This window comes from Octopus sinensis, linkage group LG2 (genome assembly GCF_006345805.1).
Source record: "Octopus sinensis linkage group LG2, ASM634580v1, whole genome shotgun sequence".
Classification (NCBI taxonomy): Eukaryota; Metazoa; Mollusca; class Cephalopoda; order Octopoda; family Octopodidae; genus Octopus; species Octopus sinensis.
The window spans coordinates 58,104,555-58,132,054 of record NC_042998.1 but is presented as its reverse complement, the minus strand read 5'-3'; the positions used below and the strand labels follow the sequence as shown (position 1 = coordinate 58,132,054).

At 35.5% G+C, this 27,500-nt stretch overlaps 1 protein-coding gene across 5 annotated transcripts in view; it reads right to left on the bottom strand.

Moving 5' to 3' along the window:
• LOC115224721 (1-phosphatidylinositol 4,5-bisphosphate phosphodiesterase epsilon-1) overlaps positions 1–27,500 on the bottom strand; it is a 1,072,053-nt gene that overhangs the window by 532,261 nt on the left and 512,292 nt on the right. For all 5 annotated transcript variants that reach the window (XM_036513495.1, XM_036513498.1, XM_036513507.1 and 2 more), the window contains exon 4: positions 21,465–22,163. In XM_036513495.1, the coding sequence (XP_036369388.1) occupies positions 21,465–22,163 (699 nt within the window). The remainder of the gene's footprint in view (positions 1–21,464; positions 22,164–27,500) is intronic.

The following is a 27,500-nucleotide window of genomic DNA, read 5'->3' as shown; positions in this document are numbered from 1 at the left end:
TCTAACTAAAACGTATTGTTATAGAAATAACCGACACAACAAGTATAATGCAAGGTTATACTTTTTGTAAATTCACCTGAGGAGATGCATCTGTACCTATTATGCATGACAATTGGGTGTACAGCATTTCATCAGTAAACTATGTATGCATGATGAGACGAAGCGATTGCAGAAGTTCTGAATAAAGACTATATAGTATTCTATTTTCTATCTCTCATTTTCCTATTTAACCTCTACGGACAAAAAGGAATACCTGAAGTGAATCCAGTGGCATACACCTCCATACTGCATATTGTTGTTTATATGAGGCAGCTACATACTGTGGACGCGTTTTAAACATCGTACTACGAGATGTATACTCGAATATAAACCTATATAACATTCACACAAGATGAGATTGAGATTTTATTGTCGTGTTGTCGATTTATTCGGCAATATTCCGACCATGAAGCAGATGTTACTGGTTTACATAATTACGAACTGCAGATTATTTTTGATCTCATCTGATGTAACTTAATATAGATGTGTAATATACCTCATAGGCTTAGACACTCAGCGAAACGCCTGCAGCGCAGTTTAACACATCGCAACAGCCGAACCCGAAGTCTTGTCCACTCGGACACTTCGCTTCTGCTACAATAACAGTAATAATTTATACAATAATATATTATAACCCATTCAATATATCCATTAGCTATGAATAGAATAAGTTAGAGGAACTAAGAATATATAAAAATTCGATTGGAGAATAGTGTAGAGAGTAGGATGAATATTTTTGATGATACGCCACAGGAAACATTTTACAATAATCTATAAATATTACGGAAGTGCAATAATTAATAGATCAATAAAGCTATATGATTCAATATACATACATCCACGCGCAAATGTGAATGCATAAACACACTCAAATTTATAATGTGTGTGTATGTGTGTAAGTATGCACACACATATATGTATATGAGTAAATAAAAGTGTGTTTATAAATACGTCTGTGTACATACACGTGCATATTCAAGTCTATATACACCCCTGCGTAGATATATGTGCATATGCATGTGTATATATACCTGTATATATATATATATGTATGTGTGTGTGTGTGTGTGAGAGAGAGAGAGAGAGAGAGAGAGAGAGAGAGAGAATGGGACTGTCCAGTAAATATTTCCAATCTCCAAAATACAATTAACTCGGAAATTTATGATTATATCAATCACTTATATCAAAAATATCGTTATATATTTTAGACATTAAAATATTTTTTAGCACATTATTGATATAATCCACTGACTTTATGACAATTTCAATATACACTCATAACATTTATATATATATGAAATGACGAAAATGCCTGTGTGTTCATCGTTTATTGAGTGATCAAGCCAATAATGGTTTTAACTTGTTCTATTTTGGTTTAATTTCTTCGTCACTCATCTTTTTCTAAATAACTGTTTTCGGAGATTACTTGAGTTCTAATTTCGCCGAGGTCCACTTTGCCTTTCATCCTTTCGGGGTCGGTGAAATAAGTACTAGTAGAATACTAGGGTCGATGTTATCAATTAACCTCATCATCCAAAAATGGAAAATTCCAAGCCTTTTGCTTATAGTTAAAAGAATTTTTTTAGAAATTCTAAACTCGGCTAACGACGAACATGCCAGTTGTTGGTTTCAATCAAATTAGCCATGATTGAGCAGTTTTATGCCAACATAATAGCTGCAGTTACCGTCCTGTTCTATTTTTAAATGTAACGTGGAACCAATGATCTAACGTGTTCTTTCTTTGTTCAAGATAGTAAGGTGTGATTTGAGAGAAATTTTAGAGCTAATTTTCGACAGTCGTGTGATTACATACAGGCTAACTTAGTGCAAAGTCGTTAGTGAATAAATATCATTGATGACAGAGCAGTGTGCAACTGTTGGAATGTGAACTGTGTCCAACACAATATTGATGTAGTTCTCTCTAGCAATTATAATACAGTCGTTGCTATCTATTTATTACATGTATGTCTGTGAGTTACTGTTAATTTATATCTGAAGATCATTAGGCATGTTAAAATTTGGCAGCAGCTACTCTTATGGTACACCATTGTCTATTTTAACTGATTCAGTTGGTTGTGACCCAAATAATCTTGATAATATCGCAAATGCATTTTTAATGTTTTTGATACATTCCTTGCATTCATATACTAATAATCTCTATATTTTTCATGTCAGTGATTTATATTCTTAAGACTTATCTTTGAAAATATTATTTTTATCTACTTGTCTTCTACAATAATTTTTTTATTTATAATTTTATACATATTGGGTATTTGATTCTGAACGATTATTTATTCTTTATTTTATTCTTCACGTTAATTTATTTTGTTTTGCGTATTTCCCTGATACTTAAGGGAAATATTTCGACCTGTTATATTTCCATAACTTTATCTGACGAAATGGTTTTGTAAATATATAATTTTGTAAATATAAAATTATAGAAATTATAAAAAACGATTGTAATATCAATATTTTGGTTTCTGTTACTATTTTTATTTTATGGGATTCTCTACCTTCGTTATAGCCTAATTTCAAAAATAGACAGGTTCTTGTATTGTTTAGTGTGCAAGATCGGAATATATCGGTTTAAGATGAATTGGGTATTGATCACTATTTCTCATACTAATGTGTCATACATTTGAAGCACATCAACAACTGCGCGTGTCTGTCTGTCTGTCTGTCTCTGTCTGTCTGTCTGTCTCTCTCTCTCTCTCTATATATATATATACACGTTAGTATCGAACAAGGAGAATGTATGCGCAATATTGTACTGGTGGATAAAAATTCTGTATTTATAGGTTAAGGCTACCGTTCGTTTCATGTTAAGAGAGAAATTCCTTCACAATTATCAAAATCGCTGTTCGTCTCCATATCTATATAAATATTTACCATTCATTACTCTAAGATACTGATACCATAGATAGTAAAATCGATTGAGAGTCAGTTAGGATTTTGTATAATTTAGCTTTTCACTAAAAAAATTTATTTGGGTCGAGGTCCATAGAGATAAAATTATGAGAAGGAATGACGTAAGAAAATATTTAATACAACATATAGGAAGATGGCCCAACAAGAGTGAAGTTGAGTTAATCTAGTGGAGTCTAGTGTGAACGATACGGGGTTATCACATCGATAGCCGTAGACTACATTCTGGACAGAGTTAAAAGTGGAGACATCGCTCAATCCTACATGAAATATCGTAGCGCTACTGATAACGGTATCCTTGCACAGCCATATCTTTTCAACAGCGCACAACTTCCTTTAGTCTACAGACGCACCATTTTATCTCTATTCATACACTCCTAAAGTAAGGGAGGTGCTTCTTGTCGTCCGAAGCTGCATATGACGTATCACCACTGTCAAAGTTCATTCAAAACACGTGTGTCATCAGCATTCGTGATCTCTACACTCGGTTTTACAACGATAGCCATCTACTAAATGTGTTTTCCTAATTCCTCTCTGAAATCCTGTCATATTTTCTCAGAGACGTCATTCTACTTTAGTTCACGTTGACCTTCATAGTAAAGTATTCAACCCGCGTGGGTACGGATACCACACCCTTTTCATCTACAATATAATACTTATTTGCCAATGAGGAAAATTCTTCTTCATCACAGTTCATACACTCTACAGTGTTAATAAATGACAGGCACACTGGGCAATGTCATGGGCATGTAAAAGAGAGAGTGGTCAAGCTGGAAGTACTTTTCATCATAGACCTGTCTGCTCAAACAAGGTTAATTTGGGGCTGAACAACAAGCATAAAACGTATTTAGTTTAGCCTCTCCTCTTTATCTATACATTTATACTGTCTCAACCATCTGACATGAAACTACGGTCTATTAATCAGGAAACCAATAAAGTAGAAAGTGATTTTATCGATCGATTAATATATGATGCAGTTCATACATAGGGTAGCTTGTAAAATATTATAAGAGAGTAGCTTTTATAATTATATAAATACGGCAGCTTGTGCAATTATAGAAAAGGGAAGCTTTTAATGAAGCAATTTGCATAATTATATAGTGCGGCCTGTATCCATATTTAAGTATGGCAGCTAGATTGTATCATTATGTAAACAGGGTAGTGGTATATATATATATATATATAATGTGTGTATAATGCGTATTGACTTCTGTAATTATATAAACTAAGAGAAACACCGACCTCAGGCAAATTTTCTTCTAATTTTATGTAATATACGATCTCCTCTTCTGTTTCTGTATAAAGATATATAAATACATTCTCAAATGCGTGGGTTTTTTGCCAAATTTAAAACGGTAAGTCGTAATCATGATTTGAGGAAAATCTGGCTACTATGTTTTGCTAGTCCAGTGACCGCACATACACGTTATGTCATTGGCTCCGCGTACACTTGCCTGTTTTTGCTTAACTCTGGATTGAACCGGTTAAAAATAGTTTTTCCATCATCACTCGGTCATCACTAATCAACAGAAGCACCATTTCTTGTTTGTGCTACTTCAGCCATATGAGAACAGCGACTGGTCAAGTAAAGGAGCAAACTTCATGTAAGCCGACAACTAGATTGTTCAATATATCCTTCATTTAAGGTAACCGTTTGTGATGCATCGTCGATGTGGTTACTATTTCCAGCAAGTCGGCAAGTAATATAAACGCTCCTTAGTTGAAATTCTGGACTGGCCAATATACATCAACATATTGTTAGACAGTGACACAAGCACAAAACATTTCTCCCTTTGTCTCTTTCCCCACCTTTCTTCCTTGATTTGTTTCACTACTTCAGAAAAAATGGTTGATGAAAATGGCGGTTCGAGGTACGATTTACTTAGAGGGGAGGTAATGAGTGGTAGAGAAGGATTGCTATTATTTCAGTTACACATAATGCATGAGCTCCATATTAATAAGAAGAGCGTGCATAACTTGTATAATTAAACTGGGTATATTGCATAATTATATAAATAATCTAGCTGTGTAATTATACACGCAATACAGTTTATATAATTATATAAATATAATAGCTTCAATAATTACAGAAATAGTGTAGCTTCTATAATTATATAGAGAAGTGATGCTGTATTTCACGGTTTGGTTCAGTCGATCGCAGCTGACATATCTGTGTGTCTGTCTGTCTGTCTCTCTTTCTCTCTTACGCTTTTCTTTCATTCCTTCTGAAAGTAGGTTGGTGTACAACACTGTATGAGTTATGAGCTACTTTTGTTTCATTATTTTAGAAAATTACTTCAGAGAAATGTTAAGTGTAAGAAGCGGTGCAAGATATGGGATATTAAGAAAGTTGTGATATACGGTGAGAGCAAGGGTTGCCAGTCTTTTAGTTACACATGCATAAATAGTTTCATAAGGCCCATTTTAATTAGGATAGAAAAGATCGTATAATTACATAAATAGGATACCTTATATAATTACACAAATGGGAACCACTCCGTCGGTTACGACGATGAGGGTTCCGGTTGATCCGAATCAACGGAACAGCCTGCTCGTGAAATTAACGTGTAAGTGGCTGAGCACTCCACAGACACGTGCACCCTTAACGTAGTTCTCGGGGATATTCAGCGTGACACAGAGAGTGACAAGGCCGGCCCCTTGAAATACAGTACAACAGAAACAGGAAGTAAGAGTGAGAGAAAGTTGTGGTGAAAGAGTACAGCAGGGATCACCACCATCCCCTGCCGGAGCCTCGTGGAGGTTTTAGGTGTTTTCGCTCAATAAACACTCACAACGCCCGGTCTGGAAATCGAAACCGCGATCCTATGACCGCGAGTCCGCTGCCCTAACCACTGGGCCATTGCGCCTCCAATTACACAAATAGTGTAGCTATGTAAGTATGCAAGTAGTATGGCTTATCTAATCACACACGTATATTAACTTCTACAATTATTTGAATAGAACCACTTCTATAAATATATAAATTGTGTAATGAGACGGCAATATAGCGTTTGGCACAGTTGGCCGTTTGTGATGCATGTTTTGCAGTTGCCGAGATACGTAACTTGTAGTAAGAATACATGAACTGTGTCCGGTTGAACGAAACCTTGACATGCCGTAACAAGGGTTTCTATAATAGGTTCTACAATCATAGAGAGTGGATAACTTCTACAAAATTATCGAAATACTTTACTTTTTTTTTTTACTTTTTTACTTGTTTCAGTCATTTGACTGCGGCCATGCTGGAGCACCGCCTTTAGTCAAGCAATTCGAGCCCCAGGACTTATTCTTTGTAAGCCCAGTACTTATTCTATCGGTCTCTTTTGCCGAACCGCTAAGTGACGGGGACGTAAACACACCAGCATCGGTTGTCAAGCAATGCTAGGGGGACAAACATACACTCACACATACATATATATATATATACATACATATATACGACGGGCTTCTTTCAGTTTCCGTCTACCAAATCCACTCACAAGGCTTTGGTTGGCCCGAGGCTATAGTAGAAGACACTTGCCCAAGATGCCACGCAGTGGGACTGAACCCGGAACCATGTGGTTGGTTAGCAAGCTACTTACCACACAGCCACTCCTGAAACGAGGTAACTCCTATAATCCAATAATTCGCTATGGAATGGAAGCTGAGCCGTGTGCTAGGTGTTGCTCAATAAATAGTAAATGACATCCGTTTTGTTTATCACCACATCAAAATGGCTGTTCTGTAGGAATCGACGTTACTACCGTTTTTAACCCCAGGAGGAGCCTCCTCCAGCTAGTTCTCGATGCAATCTGCACCCGATGTATATTGCATATAGGGGAGGGAACCCCTACCATCTTATAGCAGATGACGGGATTAACAGACTGTACGGTTTCGGGCTATATGTGCCCATCGTCAGTGGTGAATATCCGTCCGCAAGAGATAGCAGTAGTTCGCTCCAGTTCGCAATACATAGAAAACTAAGCGACAATCAGTTACTGATCCCGCAACAAAGTAGGTAGTGAGAAAGTATTTTTAATGCATTGAGTGGTTAGTGTACTACGTACGTGTTTCAAAAATACGTGTATCTAAATTATTATATCGTTTAAGTAGCATATAGCATGAGTAGAATATAATCAATAGCAGATTTGCAACGTGCTCAGAGGAAATGTTTAACTTGTTACAGCAATTATGAGGATCCATTTTTAAAGGATAACGAACATACTTACATTACGATTATTTATTCCATATGGATGCAAGAGTGGTTGGTAGTATTTAGAAATTGAGGTTGTCTAAATCTAAATACTATCCTCGACTTAGTACTGTGTGTGTACATTTATTCTTATTATCATAGTTAGATTTGGCAGTCACTGTTTCTGTGTAAAGTAACAAAGTGTTTAAAACGTATTCGCGCAGATTGTCATAGAATGAGTATATATACAGATATAAATATATGTATGTGTGTTCTGTTGAATAAACAGGGAAATAAATCTCGCTATATGAATGGTTAAAAGAGAGAGAGAGAGAGAGAGAGAGGGGGAGGGAGAGAGAGAGGGGAGGAGGAGAGAGAGAGAGAATTTTAAGTCTGATACAGTCACAATATTTGGATAAAATATTTTCTTCAAATTTGATAACAAAATGTCTGTAAAGATCTTTTTAGATGAATATTAATGTAAGAAAATTAGTCTTCACTAATCTGCGAGAGAGAGAGAGTGTGTGTGTGTGTGTGTAGGGTGGTGGGTGAGTGAGTGTGTGTAACATGTAGAGCTCCTTCTACATCATGGTTTTGTATTATTGCCCAGGAAATTGAACAAGACAGACCGCCACGGACTCTCCTGTTGAAACAAAAGCGAAGATGGCGGTGTGTCAAGCGATATGTAGCATCACCGGCGCTCGTCTTGCTTTGTAAAAGTTTAGGAAAAAATTCATACTTTGTGTACATTACTTGCATTATTCTTTTCACGGTTGGTGTGGGTAGGTTCATGATGTTATCTTTCTCAAAAAGAAATTACACCGCTTTGAACTAATATTGCCTGAGGTGAATCTGTGCAAGATAGGCATGCAATGTCGATAAATTCTCCATTTGCCAAGTATCTTTAACAGCGATGTGATGCTTTGTGACTACGTATGAAAGAGCACGGCTCTTAAACAAGTTTTCTGCTAAACCGATATGAGACAGTGTGTTATCATTATTTAGAGTTATAATGGCGCGATAGAAGATGTTGCTATCTATGTAGTGATTATCCAAGCGTCATAACTCAGTGTGTCGACTGTCACAGCGTTGCTTTATATCGTTTGAAGGATTATGAGTTTGTGCAACAAACTTATTACTATTTTTATTATTTCATAAAAGAGATTCTAGAACAACTGGCTGTTCTATATATCATTTTGAATAATATCTAAAACATGCTACTTTAGCAGAAATATGTTGAAGAGAGAAAATAATTATTTTTGCCACGAATTGGATTGCATCGAATCGTATTCCTCTTGTTGGGACCTGTTTTGTTATTTGTTGTGAATTATATGATAATATATTTTAGAAATCTTAGCAGAAAGATCGCCTTCCGGAAGGTTATTATGCTAGTTGCTAAATGATATTTACATATTTTATTTTCAATTTGTGCAACTTTTCTGATATCATAGGTCTAAGTTCCATTTTATTGTCTAGTAGAGCTCATTGATTCAGTAAGTTTAGGACATAACTACACAAATATGCCCCACCGTCTTTATTTCGCTAAAACTTTCTGAAATGTGGATATTTATCAATGAAAGTTTCTACAGACAAGTTTCAGATGGTGTAGATTATGATTACATTGAAGTTTGGAGTGAAAACCTTCTTTTGGAAAGCAGTTTCGGATAATTCACACGCATCAATTTTGTTTCCGCATTGCTTTCAGAAAAAATGATTTTTTTTTCAATGGAATTTTCTACAAATGAGTTTTAGATCGTTTAGATTACGATTATATACGAAAAGTGAAATTGGCGAGATGGATATTTCATGCATATCGACTTTGTTGCCTCATAAGTTTTGAAGATATAGATCACGATTATGTTGAAAAATATCTTTGAGACTGACGTGATGTCTACAATTTCTATCTTACTAAACGATCACGTAGAGGACAGATGACTTTTGAGTTTGTGTAAAAGGGAAAGACTACGATTGTAATAAAGTAAAGAAAGAAATATACATTCAATAATTAGTGCTAGCATTCTATTCGCCTTTCAACAAAGATTTCATTCAGTGAAGTTTCGAGTACTTGCCTACTTGACCAGGAGTGTATGATAATCTCCGCTGGCTGTGAAGTAGAAGTCACAACAGCGTTTCAAGGAAACCTAACTGAAAAGAAAAATTACATCAGAGAAGGGGATTTCAAAACAGGTTATGCAAATCATCTGTCTTCTTTCCAGTACATTGACAAAAGTAAAGCCACAAAGTAGGCTAGCAACTGCAAACCACTTACAATCAAGTAGTGAATCACTGAGAAATCCATACAATATATAAATGGATCTAAGAAATGCAACCTATGCGTAGCTGAAAGATCGCACTCTCATTTTAGATTTTAGAACTTCACCGCACTAACTACAAATCCGAAATTTGTAGCAAATGCAAACATTTGGACAAATTTCCTTTGTTCAACTGGAGGACACTACCCTCTTGGTATTGAACAGCTGTCTCGCAGATTCTGTATCTCCCTCTGTTGAATTATTCTATAACTATTCTATTTCTGGCTTTTACAATCAAAGAGAGCATAACTATTTTTCTTTTCTTTTCCCGTTTTTATTTCTTCTAATTATTTCATCAAACTTCCCGCTTTTTTTCTCGTGATTTTCTCGTGATTTCTTATGTACCACTTTGAAATAGAACAAACCTCAGAGACTTCCTAGTCTAAATGAGTTTCTATAACACGTCTTGTATTATAAAAACTTGTCTAGACATATGTCTCGAAAGTAAGAAACAATTAGTAGCTGGTATCTTTATACAGTGTACATTAAATAACGCACACACACATATTTATTGAGAGAGGGAAGAAAGAGAAGGAAGAAAGAGAGGGAAGAAAGGGAAAAACAGGATGACACATGCAATTATATAAATGGGGAAGCATTTATAATTCTATATGTAGGTAATAATGGAGCTTGCGAATGATGATCGATTAGAGTGAATGCTTCTGGTTATTCACAGTAATAATTAAACTTATAAGCAGTCTTTTCAGTCATGAATTATTTCCATTTGCATAATTTAGTCGAGCGTAAAGTTTGCGAGCGACGGATTTTACAATAAGCCCCCTTCACGCACAAGTTTAATATACTGATGAATGTTGGAATTTAGCGAAGAGTTATAACAGAATCCAATCCAAATATATATATATAGGAGTGGCTGTGTGGTAAGTAGCTTGCTAACCAACCACATGGTTCCGGGTTCAGTCCCACTGCGTGGCATCTTGGGCAAGTGTCTTCTGCTATAGCCCCGGGTCGACCAATGCCTTGTGAGTGGATTTGGTAGACGGAAACTGAAAGAAGCCTGTCGTATATATATATATATATATATATATGTATGTGTGTGTGTGTTTGTGTGTCTGTGTTTGTCCCCCTAGCATTGCCTGACAACCGATGCTGGTGTGTTTACGTCCCCGTCACTTAGCGGTTCGGCAAAAGAGACCGATAGAATAAGTACTGGGCTTACAAAGAATAAGTTCCGGGGTCGATTTGCTCGACTAAAGGCGGTGCTCCAGCATGGCCGCAGTCAAATGACTGAAACAAGTAAAAGAGTAACAGAGTAAGAGTATATGTGTGTGTGTGTGTGTATATATATATATATAAATATATATATATACATTATTATATAGTTATTATATATATATGTATATATATATATATATATATATATATATATGTGTGTGTGTGTGTGTAATCAGATCACATTGTAAGGACAAAATAATTTTTTAAAGTACATTAAATATGTATCCAATTTGAAAATATGGTATCAATATATTCGCCTAATTTCAAATAAAAAAATAGTTTTTACTCAGATTCTTTTTTCTACTGGTTTCAACATCAACTGTTGTAACTCGAAGATTATTAATTGATTTTTCTAACTTCATGAAATCCTTTTTTAATGATTTGAAGCACGAAATAAAACAAACGTAGTCAAAGATGAGGTCATTTTTCAAAAATATAAACACGTTAACCACAAGAGACATATTCAAGTCAAGTTAGAAATAAGGCCATTATGACATTATAAAGTAGAGAATTTACAGCAGTTCACCCAAACCTATCTGCTTTACTTCGAGAGCAAAAGGAGGGAAAAGGCATTCAAACGCATCATTTAAAGTAAAATGAAAGCAGGGTGTTTTAAAAAGATAGTTAGCAACTAACTAAAGATATAAAAGTCAGTAAAATGTAACTACCTAAGCTATGAACTATATAGATTTTTATTACAAAGTTCGGAATTCTATTTCTAAGAAGCTTTTTTCAAAATTGAAAGTAAATGCTTGTGTTCTCCAAAATGTTAATATATATTTTGAAATGCAAAAGCTGGTTTCCAAGAATGCTATACTGTACTGCATACTATCGTGACAATGCGCTGTCAGTATATTAAGCTGCCAAACACAATTAAATTCCACCGATCCAACATAAAGATAACTTGCTGTATTTTATTACTCTCTTTAAAAGTGCAGCGTTATGGCAACGGAAGAATAAGAAAAAAATCAATCTGCAAATATCGTCTGGAATCAGATGCAATGTATATTAATCCATGTAACTTTCTTGCATCCCTTGAATGACTAAATTACTAAGTTGTGTACGTTGAAATAACTTAAATACGTCACATGTTACTACCGTGTTTACATTCACAACAACTCGTCTATTAATGTTATGGTAAAAATCTCGGACAAGTTTTGTCTTATAGTGATTTTTGCGATTTCTTGTTATTTGAAAGCAAATTACTTAAGGATTATGCAGATAATGAATTAGAAGTGAAACCGGTCGGAAGAAGTCTATGGGAGAATCGTTGCTAACATTATGTTTTTTAATAATGTAATACTTCGAAATTAGATAAAACTGATACAGTATTTTGGAATTTTTATATTTTTACCCTGTGTCTCGCATCACGTCTCACGATATATATATATATATATATATATATATATATATATATATATATATATATGTATATATATATATATATATCGTGAGAAGTGGTGAGAGACATAGGGTAAAAATACAAAATTTCCAAAATATATATGCCTATATAGGTACACGACATCACAACTGTGTAAACAACATGAAGTACGAAAACAACGAGTAAAATATGCAAACAACGAGAGAAAAAAGGAAAATAAGACAAGTAATATGGAGAGCGATCCTTCATAGGTTGTCGGCTGTCAACTCTTCATTTCGATACATACATATATATATATATATATAATGAAAAACCAAAGCAAGAATGGAGATTTATTCACATACATACATGCATATATATACATACGTTCACATGTGCACACACATATTAGTGAAAATTTGCCCTACTACAATTCGTTTTGAAAATCATCTAGAAACGATATCAATATTATCTCAGTTTAAGTAAACATTCGGTCACTGTTATTTCAATGATGACAGCAACCAAATCTATACCTTGGACCTATAGTTCATTATTTAGCACAAACCACCCAAGTATTAATAAACAATATGTTCAACCATCATGTAGCTTCTTTGCTTTGGACACTTTTTGAGTAACAGTGTATATTTGTTTCTTGCTCAACTCAACAACGAGATTGATAATAAGAGGAAATAATCAATATCTTATTCTGCAATCAACAAAATGATGAAGGAAGAGGATATATGATATTTTATTGCAAAGAAGGAAGCATATGTATATGCATATTAATAGATATATGCATAACTGTTTTCGCAAATGTAAGTGCACGTGTGTCCACATATAAAATTTATGAGTGTGCGAAAATCTGTTAATACGTGAATATATATATATGTGTGTGTATAAACTTGCATACATATCTGTATATCTATGCTTACACACAAACACACATGCATATGAATATGTATGTGTGTGTGTAACAAATATATAAAAATATATTTGTGTATATATGTGTGTATAAATATACACACATATATACATGCACATTTATGTATGTACATATATATGCATATATGTATGCATATTTATATATATAAATCATTATTATTATTGTTATTATTATTATCTTTTTTTCTTCTTCTTTCAAATTTGCTTCCATTTCTTGCCGAGTGTCTTCCCGACTCCTAGGGCAAAGAAACTCATAGTATACATTGGTAGGCCATTAAACTAAACTCACTTGTTCGTTCATTTTTTTTTAAGTTAAATTAAAATACATGTGTAGTAATAGTTCTTACATCGACATTGCTCTTCTCAATACGTGTGATGTACCAGTTAAGACAATCTTCTGAACTTCTTACAGGGATGGTAAGCCAGGGATCATTCTCATATAATTTTCGGTTCCCTTCTTGATCATTCCTAGTGCTCCTACGATCACTGGTATTGTAACCGCCTTGAGATGCCACATTTTCTCAATATCAATGAGCAGGTCTTTATATTTTCTGAGCTTGTCAAACTCTTTCGCCGAGATATTATGATCACAGGGGATGCTCATGTCGATCAATAAGCAAACTTTATTGTTTTGGTCTTTCACAACAATATCCGGTTTATTGGCTTTGAGGGTTCGGTCTGTATGTACTAGAAAGTCCCACAGAATCGTTACATTTTCTCCTTCAGTTACAGCTTCAGGGTGGTGATTATACCACTTGTCGGCAGTTTTGATGTTGTAATGCCGACTTATTAGCCAGTGTAGATATTGGCCAACTCTGTCATGTCTTAATTTATACTCCACTGGTGCTAAGACTTTACATCCAGAGATTAGGTGGTCCAATGTTTCAATCATGTCGTTGCAGAATCGGCATTTTGGATCTGCTCCATTATTATTATTGTTATTATCATTATTATTATTATTATTATTATTATTATTATTATTATTATTATTATTATTATTATCATTATTATTCAGTAGTTTTATTTTTATAACGTGCTTTCACTTCACTACCGAGCGCAGCTCTGTGTTTCTTGGGTATGTGCTGTGATTTGTTGTGATGCTCTGATGGTTATTGTATGGAAAGTGTTCTGCGTAGGATGTGTGCAGTGCCTAGTAGTGCAATTTTCTGTATGTTATATGTGTTTGTAAGTCCTGGTGTTTTTGTTATGTATTTGTCTGAATATTTTTTATCATGCCTAATGCACCTACTATGATAGGGATTGTTTCTGTTTTTAGATTCCACATTCTAGTTACCTCTATTTCCAGGTCTTTGTATTTTGAAAGTTTCTCCATTTCTTTTAGAGAAACGTTGTCATCTGCCGGTATTGATACATCAATTAGAAAGCAATTTTTTACTTTATGATCTCTGACAACTATATCTGGTCTGTTGGCCTTAATTTCTCTATCTGTGTGTATCGGCATATCCCAGAGTATGATTGCTTTCTCGTTTTCTGTGACCTTTTCTGGTGAGTGCCTATACCATCTTTTTTCTGTTGTTATTCCATAATGTTGGCATAGCCTCCAGTGTATGTAGGTTCCAACTCTGTCATGTCTGTGAATATATTCCTTCTTAGCCAGGACTGGGCAGCCAGAGATATATGATTTATTGTTTCTTGTCCATCTCCACATATTCAGCAGTTACTTGTTATATTTCTTTTCATTACATGTTTTTGGGAATTTCTGGTCAGGAGGCTTTGGTCTTGTGCTGCAATTAAAAATCCCTCTGTCTCTGCTTTGAGTCCTGAGCTTCTCAACCATTGCTGGGATTTTTCTTTGTCTATTTCTTTTGCATTTAGTTTAGTCCAGTATTTACCATGAAGGGGCTGTTTTTGCCATCGTTTTATCATGGTTCTTTGCTGTTCTAGTTTTAGTTTGGATTTCATTTGTTTTATAGCTTTTGTTGTTTCTTCTTCTTCTTCTTCTTCTTCTTCTTCTTCTTCTTCTTCTTCTTCTTCTTCTTCTTCTTCTTCTTCTTCTTCTTCTTCTTCTTCTTCTTCTTATTTGTTAGGTGGTATGATTTCTTGTTTGTATTTGTCAGCTTCCTTAAATACTGAGAACAGTTTTTTGTTTTGCTCGTGTTTTGCCGCTATTTGTATCAGTTTTTCTTCCTTCTGAAGTAGATATTTTTGCAGTGGTTATTTTATAGTAGTTTTCCAGCTGTATAAGGCCTCTACCACCTTCTATACGTTGTATATATAGTCTTTCTATGTCAGATTTTGGGTGATGCATCCTAGACCCTGTCATTATTTTTCTTATTTTCCTATCTATTTTGGTCAATTCATTTAGTGTCCAGTTAAGGATATTGTAGCTGTAACTTATAACTGGGACAGCTAAAGTGTTAATACCTATTATCTTGTTTTAGCATTGAGCTCTGTTTTTAGTATTAATCTAACTCGTCTATAATATTCTTTTTTATTTCCTCTTTCATTTGTGTGTGTTGTGTCTTATCTAGTTCATGAATTCCTAAGTATTTGTAAGTTTGGCTTTGGTCTAATTCTTTTATTTCATTGGTTTTATCTAGTGTGATGTTACTACTCTTAATTAGTTTTCCTCTTTTCAGGGTAACTTTGGCACATTTTTCTAACCCAAATTTCATATCTATTTCTTTGGTAAATCCACGAACTGTCTTTAATAGTGTTTCCAGCTGTTTGTCATTTGCAGCGTATAGTTTTAGGTCATCCATATATAAAAGGTGGCTGATCATTTTGCCGTAACATTTATATCCGCATCCAGTTCTATTTAGCATATCTGATAGAGGTGACAGTGCCAAGCAGAAAAGGAGTGGAGAGAGCGTGTCTCCCTGGAATATTCCTCTTCTAATGGGGATGGCTTTGGTTTTCATGAGTCCCTCTTTTGTTTGGAGGTGTAGGACTGTTTGCCATTTATTCACAGAGTGTCCTATGAATTTTATAATTGTTGGTGCTACTTTGTTAATGGCTAGTGATTCGAGGATCCATATGTGTGTGGGAGGGTGCTATCAAACGCCTTTTTGTAGCTGATCCAGGCCATACTGAGGCCTTTCTTCTTTCTGTGGCTGTCTTTAGTTATGTCTTTATTAATCATTAGTTGATCTTTACAGCCATATGAGCCTTTGCGGCATCGTTTCTGCTCTTCTGGAAACAGGTTGTTTTCGTCCAGGTGCTTGTTCAACCTTTGCGATATCACTGCAGTAAATGCCTTGTACATTATTGGGAGACAGGTTATAGGTCTGTAGTTTTCTGGTTTTGCTGTCTCATTTGATTTGAGAATTAAGATGGTTTTCCCCTTCGTGAGCCATTCTGGCATTGTCTCTGGCTCTGCTAGTATGTTGCTAAAGTTTTCAGCCAGCTTTTTGTATACAGATCATGGGATGTAATTTTTAGGAAAATCATAATTTCTGTCTCTCTTGCAATACCATCGGGATCTTTATAAGAAATGTAGTCACCATTGATTGATTAATTCTAATTTTCTCTGCGCCCGTCCAAATTTACAAATATTGACACACACCTATGTGTACATGCAGATATATATACAAGATATGCGGGCACACGCGTGCACACACACACATACACACACACACACATATATATATATATATATATATATATATATGTACAAAGAATTGTATATATATATATATATATTTACATACGTACAAATATACACACATATGTGTATACACACATATATATATATATATATATATATATATATATATATACACTAGATTATGCGCTTTGTTTGTGTATGTTTACAGATTTTGACGCCAAACTCGGCCCTTGACGGTTGTAAATTGATAAATCTGTGTATATAAATGTTTTTTTCTGCGAATCATATTACGGGTATGTGCAGTACGCCCATATATGTGTAATGAGGGAATCCAGAATCGGTTTATGCGGGCGTATATCATTGAAGCATAATATTTATATAGTGTATATATTATTGATGTCCAGAGCAGAACTTTCCAGGTTTAGAGATTTGGTGGGTGGGTCTAAGTTGCTAGGAGGTCGTACTTGAAATTTCGAAGTATGAATTGTTGTTTGTCTATGCTGGGCGAAAAGGTTTCTCCCCTGATATTTGAAAGAGTTTACTATTGATGTTACGATAATTTAGTTTTCGATGATGAAGATAAAGATGTATCTCTTTTGATATTATCTCTAAACGAAGGCAAGTGCTGCGTACATCTCTCTTTGAAGTTTGCTTCAAAAGGCACTTGAGCTTAGTAAAGCATATGCAACCGTCACTACTACTCATATAGCCGTTGTAATGAATGCAAGCAAGTTATTACTTTATCCAACATGGTATGGGCACTTAAAAAGAGAAGAACTAGCAACCCCCATATAAAATGCAACATAATAGCTGAGGACAGCAAATACAGAGTAAGAGCTAGCAAATGTGACAACTGTATTACCGAAAAAAAGTAAATATCGTAACATCAACAGTGAACGTTTCAAACAAGGAGGAAAAATTCTCTGCCTCCATGCGCAGACAATTCAATCTTCAAAATTTCAAACACGATCCCCCACTCACCAACTTGAATAAGTTGTTCTATGGACATCGATTATGTTCATCATGTACTCTTTTACTCTTTTACTTGTTTCAGTCATTTGACTGCGGCCATGCTGGAGCAACGCCTTTAGTCGAGCAAATCGACCTTAGGACTTATTTTTTGTAAGCCTAGTACTTATTCAATCGGTCTCTTTTAGCTGAACCGCTAAGTTACAGGGACATAAACAGACCAGCATCGATTGTCAAGTGATGTTGGGGGGACAAACACAGACACAAAAACATATACACACATACGTATATATATATATACATATGTACGACGGTCTCCTTTCAGTTTCCGTCTACCAAATCCATTCACAAGGCTTTGGTCGGCCCAAGGCTATAGTAGAAGACACTTGCCCAAGGTGCCACGCAGTAGGACTGAACCCGGAACCATGCGGTTCGTAAGTAAGCTACTTACCACACAGCCACTCCTACGCCTATGTGAACATTATTCATGTACGGCACACGTCATATAAACGTATGATGAATTCCCTCATGACACAGATATATGTTCATTGTACACAGTCGTGATATCTAACAATTACCAGAAAATATATATATGCAGAAACTTTTAAATCTACTACGCCATGGACCACCTTTGCTGTCAAAATCCATGAAACTCCACAATTATGTACACATGCACATACACGAACAAACGTAAACTGCAGGCATGTTTCTGTGTGCGTGTGTGTAGGTGTGTGTGTGTGTGTATATAAGTGTGTGCGTTTGTGTGTGAATATGTGTGTGCCTGTTTAGTATTGTGCGCACATATTTTGTATGAATATGAATGTGCAAATACGCCTACATTTACATCTATAAATTTGGTCGTGCATGAGCGTTCTCACATAAAATAGTAATAAATTAAAATAGGGTGAACGCAGTTCATTACAAAGATACCATGGCTAACGAAAGGGGAACAAAAATTACGATTTCCCTATACATTACCTCCCATGATCGGTACATTTATTTATCCCTTCATTCCTGACAATCGCGTGTAGCCTCGTGTATTTAAAGGATTGAAATGAGTACCAACGCTTCCCAAATGGCTTAATAATTGTTGAGAGATTTCTATCTCTATGAAACCATTGTTAGCCTTGCTAAACCCACAAATAAAGAATATTTATCCACTAATGAGATGCTGAACACTCATTCTCACTCTTCAAAATTAGAGACATGTATGCCTATATGTATGTGTGTATACACATATACATAATATACATATATGGTAGCTGCCCCCTCGTTATCAAATATGGCCATTGCACGAAGCTTAATCAATGTTGTTATTGTGCAATGCCTGTGCAAGAAGATTTTTTTTTAAGTTAGGAAAGGCTGTGCACCGAGTCAATCCCACTCACTAAGCAACAGCAGCCATAATCCGAAAAGAAGAACAAGTCAACATCATCGGTAACCATTGAGCCGCAGGTTTTATGTCGGAGTTATCCTAGTTACCTGAGTTACCTTCTCCTAGAAGGATGCCCTAACAAAGGCTAGGTGTCCTTCACTCCCAATGGTTTAACCACGTGATCGGGTATTCAGTCCGATTATTTCTATGTCCCCGCGCATGATACAGCCTTAAGACATTTATTGGATGGCCGTTGACTCTCAAGGGTTCCTCTGCCCCTTGACTGGTTTTGTTTTTCATCCCGCAGGGTGTCCAATAAGCACCCTCCTCATCAAGCAACCCGACCATGCAACAGGTCACTTTCGAGTGCTACTGGTAACATGTAATACATACATATATACATACATACATACATGGAAACACACGTGTGTGTATGGCAGGAAGTGTAAAGCATATACATAACTACATTTGATGGTACATATCAAATAAGATATCACCAGCGTAGCATCCAAGTAACTCTCGTTAGTCCCTAATAAATATTCGGTTATACACATATTCAGTCAGTTGCCGAATTTTCTATGTATTTTAGTACACACACACGCGCGCGCACACACACTCACACATATATAAACATCGTTTTTTGTTATTTTAAGTCCGTGAGCCTTCTCTCCCAATTAAGTGTATGAGTATACATAATTACATATATGCATAAATATATGTATATGTGCGTGTGTATGTATGTATATGAACACATAGATGTACTCAGATACTCTCAACCCCACCAAGCTTGCTTGATGAGGAGGGTGCTTATTGGACACCCTGCGGGATGAAAAACAAAACCAGTCAAAGGGCGGAGGAACTCTTGAGAGTCAACGGCCATCCAATAAATGTCTTAAGGCTGTATCATGCGCGGGGACATAGAAATAATCGGACTGAATACCAGCTACGATAAAGGCTCTACTTATATTTTATTACCTACTTGTATTGACGTTTAATATTTTGGCAAAATCATCATAGATAAAGAAACAAGATTTTGAGTGAGACAGCGAATGCAACCCAATTAAGATACCAACCTGAAGCAGTGCCTTTCATTTATACTGAGTTATACCTTATTAGACACATCCCACTTTCTCTACTCCTCTAAAACTCATAATTTTTGTATTATGTGTCCACTAGAAAAGAATTTAGTTTTAGATGATTTAATGAAAAGTTAATTCTGCCTTATTTCCTTAATTTAACTTTTTTTGTTATTTTGGCTATTATATTCGTGATTATATTTGCTTCGTATTTCACGTCATCCATAAACAGAAAGCTAATTTGGTGCCAGCGTTCAATAACAGAAGCTGAGGAGTTCCTAATGGATTGCATTTACGCATTTTATTATATCCTTTTATAACCTGAATCGAAATCCTCTTGGAATCATCTTCACCTTTGTTCAATCTGCTATAGATTTATTCGACTTTAACACTAACATGAAAATGCATAGGCGTATGTCAATGCAAGAAATCAAAATAATTATATCATTAGCTTTCGTATTAATTATTGTTGTTGCCGTTGTTGTTTTTGATGTTATTGTTATAGTTATTATCGTATTACTCTTTTATTGTTAGAGTATATTCAAATAGTATTTGCCTCACTGCATTCTAAAATACAGACTCTAACACTGTCATATGACGAAATAGAAGATACATGTGTGTATTTGTGTTTCTCTCTCTCTCTCTCTCTCTCTCTCTGTGCGTGTGCAGTTTTTTTTAAATGGTATAGATTGTTATTATATTGTGTTGATCCGTATTCTCATTCATGAAATGGAAATGACAATAGTAAAAATCTTAGAACATGATGACAAAAAAATGAAACAAATTGGAACTTGATGAAAAAGAAAACAATTTATATATATATATATGAAATTTAAATAATGAAAATTATTTAATTATTCTAAAGAAAAGCAGAATACAGAAAAAGAAAAAAGGTAATACGGTTAATTAACATACCCAAGAGAATTAAGCATACAAGGTATATACTTAACTCTGATTATAAATTAATAGAAAAAATAAATATTTTGCTAGGAACTGTAAATGTAGGACAAGATACTGTGATAGCCTGGGCTTCCGAGGCCCACAGCTCTTCAATATCCTCCCGAAGAACCTAAGAGACCTGCATGGGGTGGATGCAGATGTCTTTAAAATGAAACTGAATCTCTTCTTGTCAGGTATCCCAGATGAACCAACTTCACGGCAGGAGGTGCAGATGAGGGCAGCTGCATCGAACTCTCTCATGCACCAAATGGCAGTTGCTAAAAAGCATTCGTGAAGTAAAACCATGTAGCAACACCAAATGGCGGTGCCCCAGCATGGCCACAGCTCGTGAGCTGAAACTAGAATCAATCAATCTGAATTTGTGAATTCCTATATTTATCGATTTACCAACACAGTCATCATAGAAAAACATACATTATAAAAGTGACATTATGTTTTGTTCAACAGTTTTTAGATTATATGGCAGGCAAATACAGGATTACACGGGTGTATTTTGAAAAAATCAATTGAATAAATGTAAGACATATTACTTACCGGATCGTTGTTAGGATCCAAGGCTTCGACCAAGGTCTTTACGTGGCCATCAGCGACAACTCTATGTTGGACGTTAGCTCCATGACACATTACGACAAGAATTCGCGCACTTAAAATTTGTAGGCAGTGATGTGTACATTGCCGTCGCCTCGTGCTAGGTGAGCACTTTTGCCGAGTTCCTATTATGCGTTTATGCATTGTGATATTATTGTGTAATACACTTAGAATCTGACTGGGGTCAGAATTGGTCAGAATTTCTAATGGAGTTCGATTTAACGGCATTATAGGTATGCGTAAATCATCCTCTTCTTGTAGACGATCATTATAACTTTGTTCCTTGAGGACAAATTTCTTCGAACTTGATGATGGTTTACGACTAAGATTCGATGTCTCATCGAGTGATGTCTTTTGAGTAATTGGTTCTTTACGCATTGATAACCCACGGTTAGTGTTATTATCAATGTTTGCATTCGGACAGGCAGCAATGTTTTCAATGCTGTCTGTTAAAGAGCCAATTTCATAATTCCTATGATAAATGCATAAATCAAGGATTCGGTTAATAGTACTTAAAGCCGTAAAATGTAAAGATTGCTTCCCTCGCAGGAGATCAAAACCAATTCCTAACAGTTTAGTTAATTCCAGGAACAGAGAATGTTTTTCATCGTCGGATTGGGCGCCTTCCAGTTGTTCACAGCAGGTCTTGAATAAAAAAAAGAGAGAAATAAAGACACATAAAGAATTTTATGCATATCATGGATAATATTTTTCTTATGCAAAGAGAAGATACATGAATTATTCCAGACATCCAAACAGACATCTTGGTAATTATACATACAGAGAATTTCAGATGTTGATTTCATAAAAGCAACTCTTAATATTAAATTTTAATTCAAGGAGAAAAACGTATTATTCCATTTGAAATTATTAAAGAACCATACAATGAAGAAGCAAAACATTTTCAGTTATTCTGAATACAGTAAATCTCACATTAAATATAACATAGTTCGGGGTTGTACTTGTTTGGTTGTTTGGCAAGTGACTTAAGTATTTTTGATTTAAAAACATACTGACAGTCGTTGAGGTATATTAAGTTGCAAGGTAAACAATATACCCAATGGTATCTTATATAGATATAAAATCTGAAATTTTCATACAACGAGGAATGGAAATTTGTGACGTTTAAATTTCTTTTTAATTCCAAATGGTTTACGTGAAAAGGGTTTTAAATAGGAATCGATACTGGGTATTGTACTTTTCCCTCACGGGAGTTAACCACAGCTGTATAGCATTTGCCATAGCAAACCCTCGAATAATGAATAATGAAGACAAATCGATACATACTTAGCTTCGGGAATCTAGGAATAGAATATATCATAAACATAATTTTCAAGATTTAATTAAACAATTTTGCCATGGTTTGTATTTGTTCATTCACATGTTTATTGATTTATAATAACTCTATAATCTTATATTAAACTTTTCTTTCTTTTTTAATTGTCAAAGAGAAGAAGAAAGTAAACTATTTATACTATTTATTCAATAAATATAAATAGTAAAAATATGGCTTCAACTGATATTGAACAGCTTTCGTTTGACAAAACTTTGTGTATTTTACAATTAAATGTCTCTGGATATTTCTTTCCCAGAAACAATTTCAACAAGATAGACTGAAAATGTATCGGAAATATTTAAAACCTATACCAAAATACAGAAATATAAAATTCATTTGTGTGCAAACGTGTCGAAGACAACCTTACGTCGAGGTAATCATCCCTCTCCACAATTAATAATGACAGACGTAACTTCTACATATAAAGCAGTAAATATATTGAAGTGCCTCAATAGTGAGGCATTTCAAAGAGTTTCCTAGTCGGTTCAAAACTTGTCACTATACTTCGTTTCTTGTACTCAAAACGACAAATATATAAGTATAATGCATTCATTTTATTTTTAAATATGAAGTGTACTCAAAATAATTTCTATAACATCTTCAGCTATCGTTATACTTTACATTTTTCATGAGAAATGTTTTCTATGCAATTTTATCACTGATTATCATTGCTATATACCTTCAGTTCTGTTACATACAAAGAAGCGATTTGTTGGCCTCTCTTTCTTTCTCTACCCCAGTTTCTATGTTTCAGTCCCCAAAACTCGACATCATTATATAGATTAAGCCCATTAAGGAGCCTTTACACAGTCACATAATCTAGAAATAGCACCTAAGTCATCTTCAATTACATTCTCCTGAGAGGTCGTCTACGTTGTTTCTCGACCTGTTGGAAATAACAGTAAAATCTCGGTCAAATTACGCACTTCGCACCTCAAAAGATGGACTCATACAGTGTGATCCTAAATACTCTAAAAGAAGAGAAGTTATGGCTGTAAAGCTGGTCGATGTATGGATCGACTGGGGTTAAGAATTCATTTCAAATTTTGGCACAAGGCCATAAATTCCGTGGGAGGGATAAGTCGATTACATCGACCCCATTACTCAACTGAAAGTAATGGAGCTGCATAATAACATTTGGATAATATAGTCTGTTATGCGAATAATAATAATAATGGTACACACCTCCTACGTGACGAGTTATATGTGACAGTCATTATAAATACTGTCATTCCTAATACTGGAATGGTTATATGTTACTTTTCAAGTAACAACTCCAGCACAAAAAGATAAACCGAAACGCACAAGTATAAGAAAAAGTAATTGTACAGAGTTCCTGAAAGTGGATGCCAAACGAAAAATATTAAACATGTAACTGTAAAAAGGTTTTTTTAATTAAGAAAGGGAGGTGGGATGTTATAAAGATTATTGCTATTAAAAGAAATAAAATTATATCCCAAGAAAAAAGGAAAAATTTAAAGAGATTTTACAGGGATAATAGTAATAACGGTACGCCTCTTCCACATCACGAGTGATATGTGTTAGTCATTATAAACACTGTCAGTCAGTGTCAGTGTAGTAGAGAGTACGGAGTAGACGGTCATACATAGTCGTGGCCTTACTTGTCTAGCTAACTAACTACTATACCGAAGTGGCGTACAACAGCCCGACAGAGGATTACAACATAGTCCTAGATACTCTATATCGGAAATAAAAGATGTGATATAGTCTCGAGAGAGACGCTTCTGATCATAAGTTTATTCGATCAATATGAACCTGTAGAACAACAACAATAGCTGCAGCAAAAATAAATATGTAAGAACCGGTCTTTAACAATTTCAATATTTGGCACATGTCCAGAAAATACAGTTGAGGGGGGAAGTCGATTACATCGACCTCAGTACTCAGCTGGTACTTATTTTATCGACTCTGAAAGAATGAAAGGCAAAGTTGACCTCGGTGGAATTTGAACTCAGAAGGTGAAGACAAGCGAAATGATGCTAAGCGCAGGAGTGGCTGTTTGGTAAGTAGCTTGCTAACCAACCACATGGTTCCGGGTTCAGTCCCACTGCGTGGCATCTTGGACACGTGTCTTCTGCTATAGCCCCGGGCCGACCAATGCCTTGTGAGTGGACTTGGTAGACGGAAACTGAAAGAAGCCTGTCGTATATATGTATATATATATATATAAGTGTGTGAATATGTTTGTGTGTCTGTGTTTGTTCCCCTAGCATTGCTTGACAACCGATGCTGGTGTGTTTACGTCCCCGTAACTTAGCGGTTCGGAAAAAGAGACCGATAGAATAAGTACTGGGCTTACAAAGAATAAGTCCCGGGGTCGATTTGCTCGACTAAAGGCGGTGCTCCAGCATGGCCGCAGTCAAATGACTGAAACGAGTAAAAAAAAAAAAAAAAAGCATTTTGCTAAAGATTCTGCTAGTTCGTCGCCTTAACTCTAGTCATTAATAATTTCTATTTTTAATCAAAGCAACCGGGATACTGATTCAAGACATCCATCTTGTCTTTTAAGCTGAAAGAGAACAACATAATTTTGTATCTCCTCTAACCATAATTCATAAACCTATTTGTTTCATAAGACGATAGGAGAGAGATTTTCACTTCTCTGATCATTCCCTATTAATTAATGAGAACATTTACAAATATATTAGCAAAAGATCGATATTTATCTCTAAGAGCAATGGAAATCTGCGTGTTGAACAAATACAAGTCTATATTTATAAGCAATATATTCGTTCATTTAATATAGTATATAATTATTTGTACATTAATGTTACTTCTTTATTGTCAGTAGAGTATCGTTCTTTATACTTTATCAGCTTTCTGAAAGGTGTTTAAACCTTAATGAGAAAAAGAAAGAGGAAGCGAGATGAAGAGAGGAAGAAGAGATGTATAGAGAATGGTGAAGAAAAGTGGTGGGAGAGAAAAGGAAATGAACAGAAAGAGGGAGTAATGAGAAGACATCTAGAGAGAGAAAGAGGAGGAGAGAGAGAGAAGAGGAAGGAAGAGGTGTAACATTTCACCTATATCGGAAACGATAATCATCTGATAAGATTTGAAATCCCAATTATCCGGTCGTTAATCACGTGCCAATTCTTTAATGCAAATCTTAGCCAAAAACAAAACAACACACACACACACACACACACACACACACACACAAATATTGTTTTAATCAGAAGAACGGGGTTGTATACATGACATTTGTGGATCCTTCGAGATTAGTGAGGTTGATATTGATGCTGTGTTAAAATGTTAGTAAGTCAATATCCGTAAGAAAAACATGGACAAGAAGAGAATTTCATTAATTTCAGACAATTGATACTCTGAAGATGAAGGATTGAACACAGGGGTTAGTGCATGTCATGGGAGGAAGATTAAGAGAATAAATTGCAACGGAAAATGTCTATGTTCCGTGATCCGTGTAGTGGTTGCATGCAGCAAGCTAATTCTGGGCAGAATAAACCCTTTTAGGAATAAAGACGAGATGGCTAAATTATCTTCATCTCATACACAACCGTTTTATAAAGGTACCGTTGGACAATATTGACAAGAGAGCTATGGCGTGATTGTCTTTGTTCATACGTTGATCGGAGGAAGTCATTTGAGTCTTCACAACAACAAGTTCCTTTTTGACACATTTGTGTAAATAATTTGTGCGCAGGCACGGTTGTGTGTTTAAGAAGTTCAATTTTCAGCTGTGTGATCTCTCGTTCAGTCCCACTGAGCCTCATCTGGAGCAAGTGTCTTCTAGTATAAGGTCGACCAATGCCTTGTGGCAGACAGAAATTGTATGGAAGTCAATCCTGTATATGTGTGCGTGTCTTTGTATCTGTGGTTATCCCGATACCAGCTGACAACCGTTGTTGGTCTAGTTCACCGAAGTATTAAGCTATAGGGACTTAAACAATCCATTTGCATTGATACCAGACTTAAAAATCAAACACTGACGTCGATTTGTTTGACTAAAACACTAAGTTAGTTTCCCCAGCAGCGTAGCCGTACTCTAATGACTGGAACAAATCAAACATACACAGAGTCGACCACCTTGAGACTTTCAGCTCGTTCCCTTCGTTAGTTTTGACTACGACCGTCTGAGTTACGCGACTTGTGAAATATGCGGATTTATTATGTACCAGCCATGATATCAAATGCGTACCGCTCGCATACTCAATTAAAACTCACTCATCAATTAACTAGCATTTCTAGTTTTCTATCTACATCCTAATACATTTTTATCATCTAAATTTATTGGATTACTTTTCTCTATATACACCTATTCCTCCCAAAAGCCAGGCCCTCACCAAAACTCCATGAACCAAACTATTTCGCTCCCCACTGACTGTCTATCTGTCTGTCTGTCTGTCCCTCTCTCTCTCTCTCTCAATCTCTCTTTGTCCCTCTCAGTGTCTCTGTCTCTGTCAGTGTCTCTTTGTCTCTCTCAGTCTCTCTCTCTCTCTCTCTCTCTCTCTCACACACACACACACACACATATACATACACACATATATGTGTTACATACATAAAGAAATGGTGGCGAGCTGGCAGAATCGTTAGCACGCCGGGCGAAATGCGTAGCCGTATTTCGTCTGCCATTACGTTCTGAGTTCAAATTCCGCCGAGGTCGA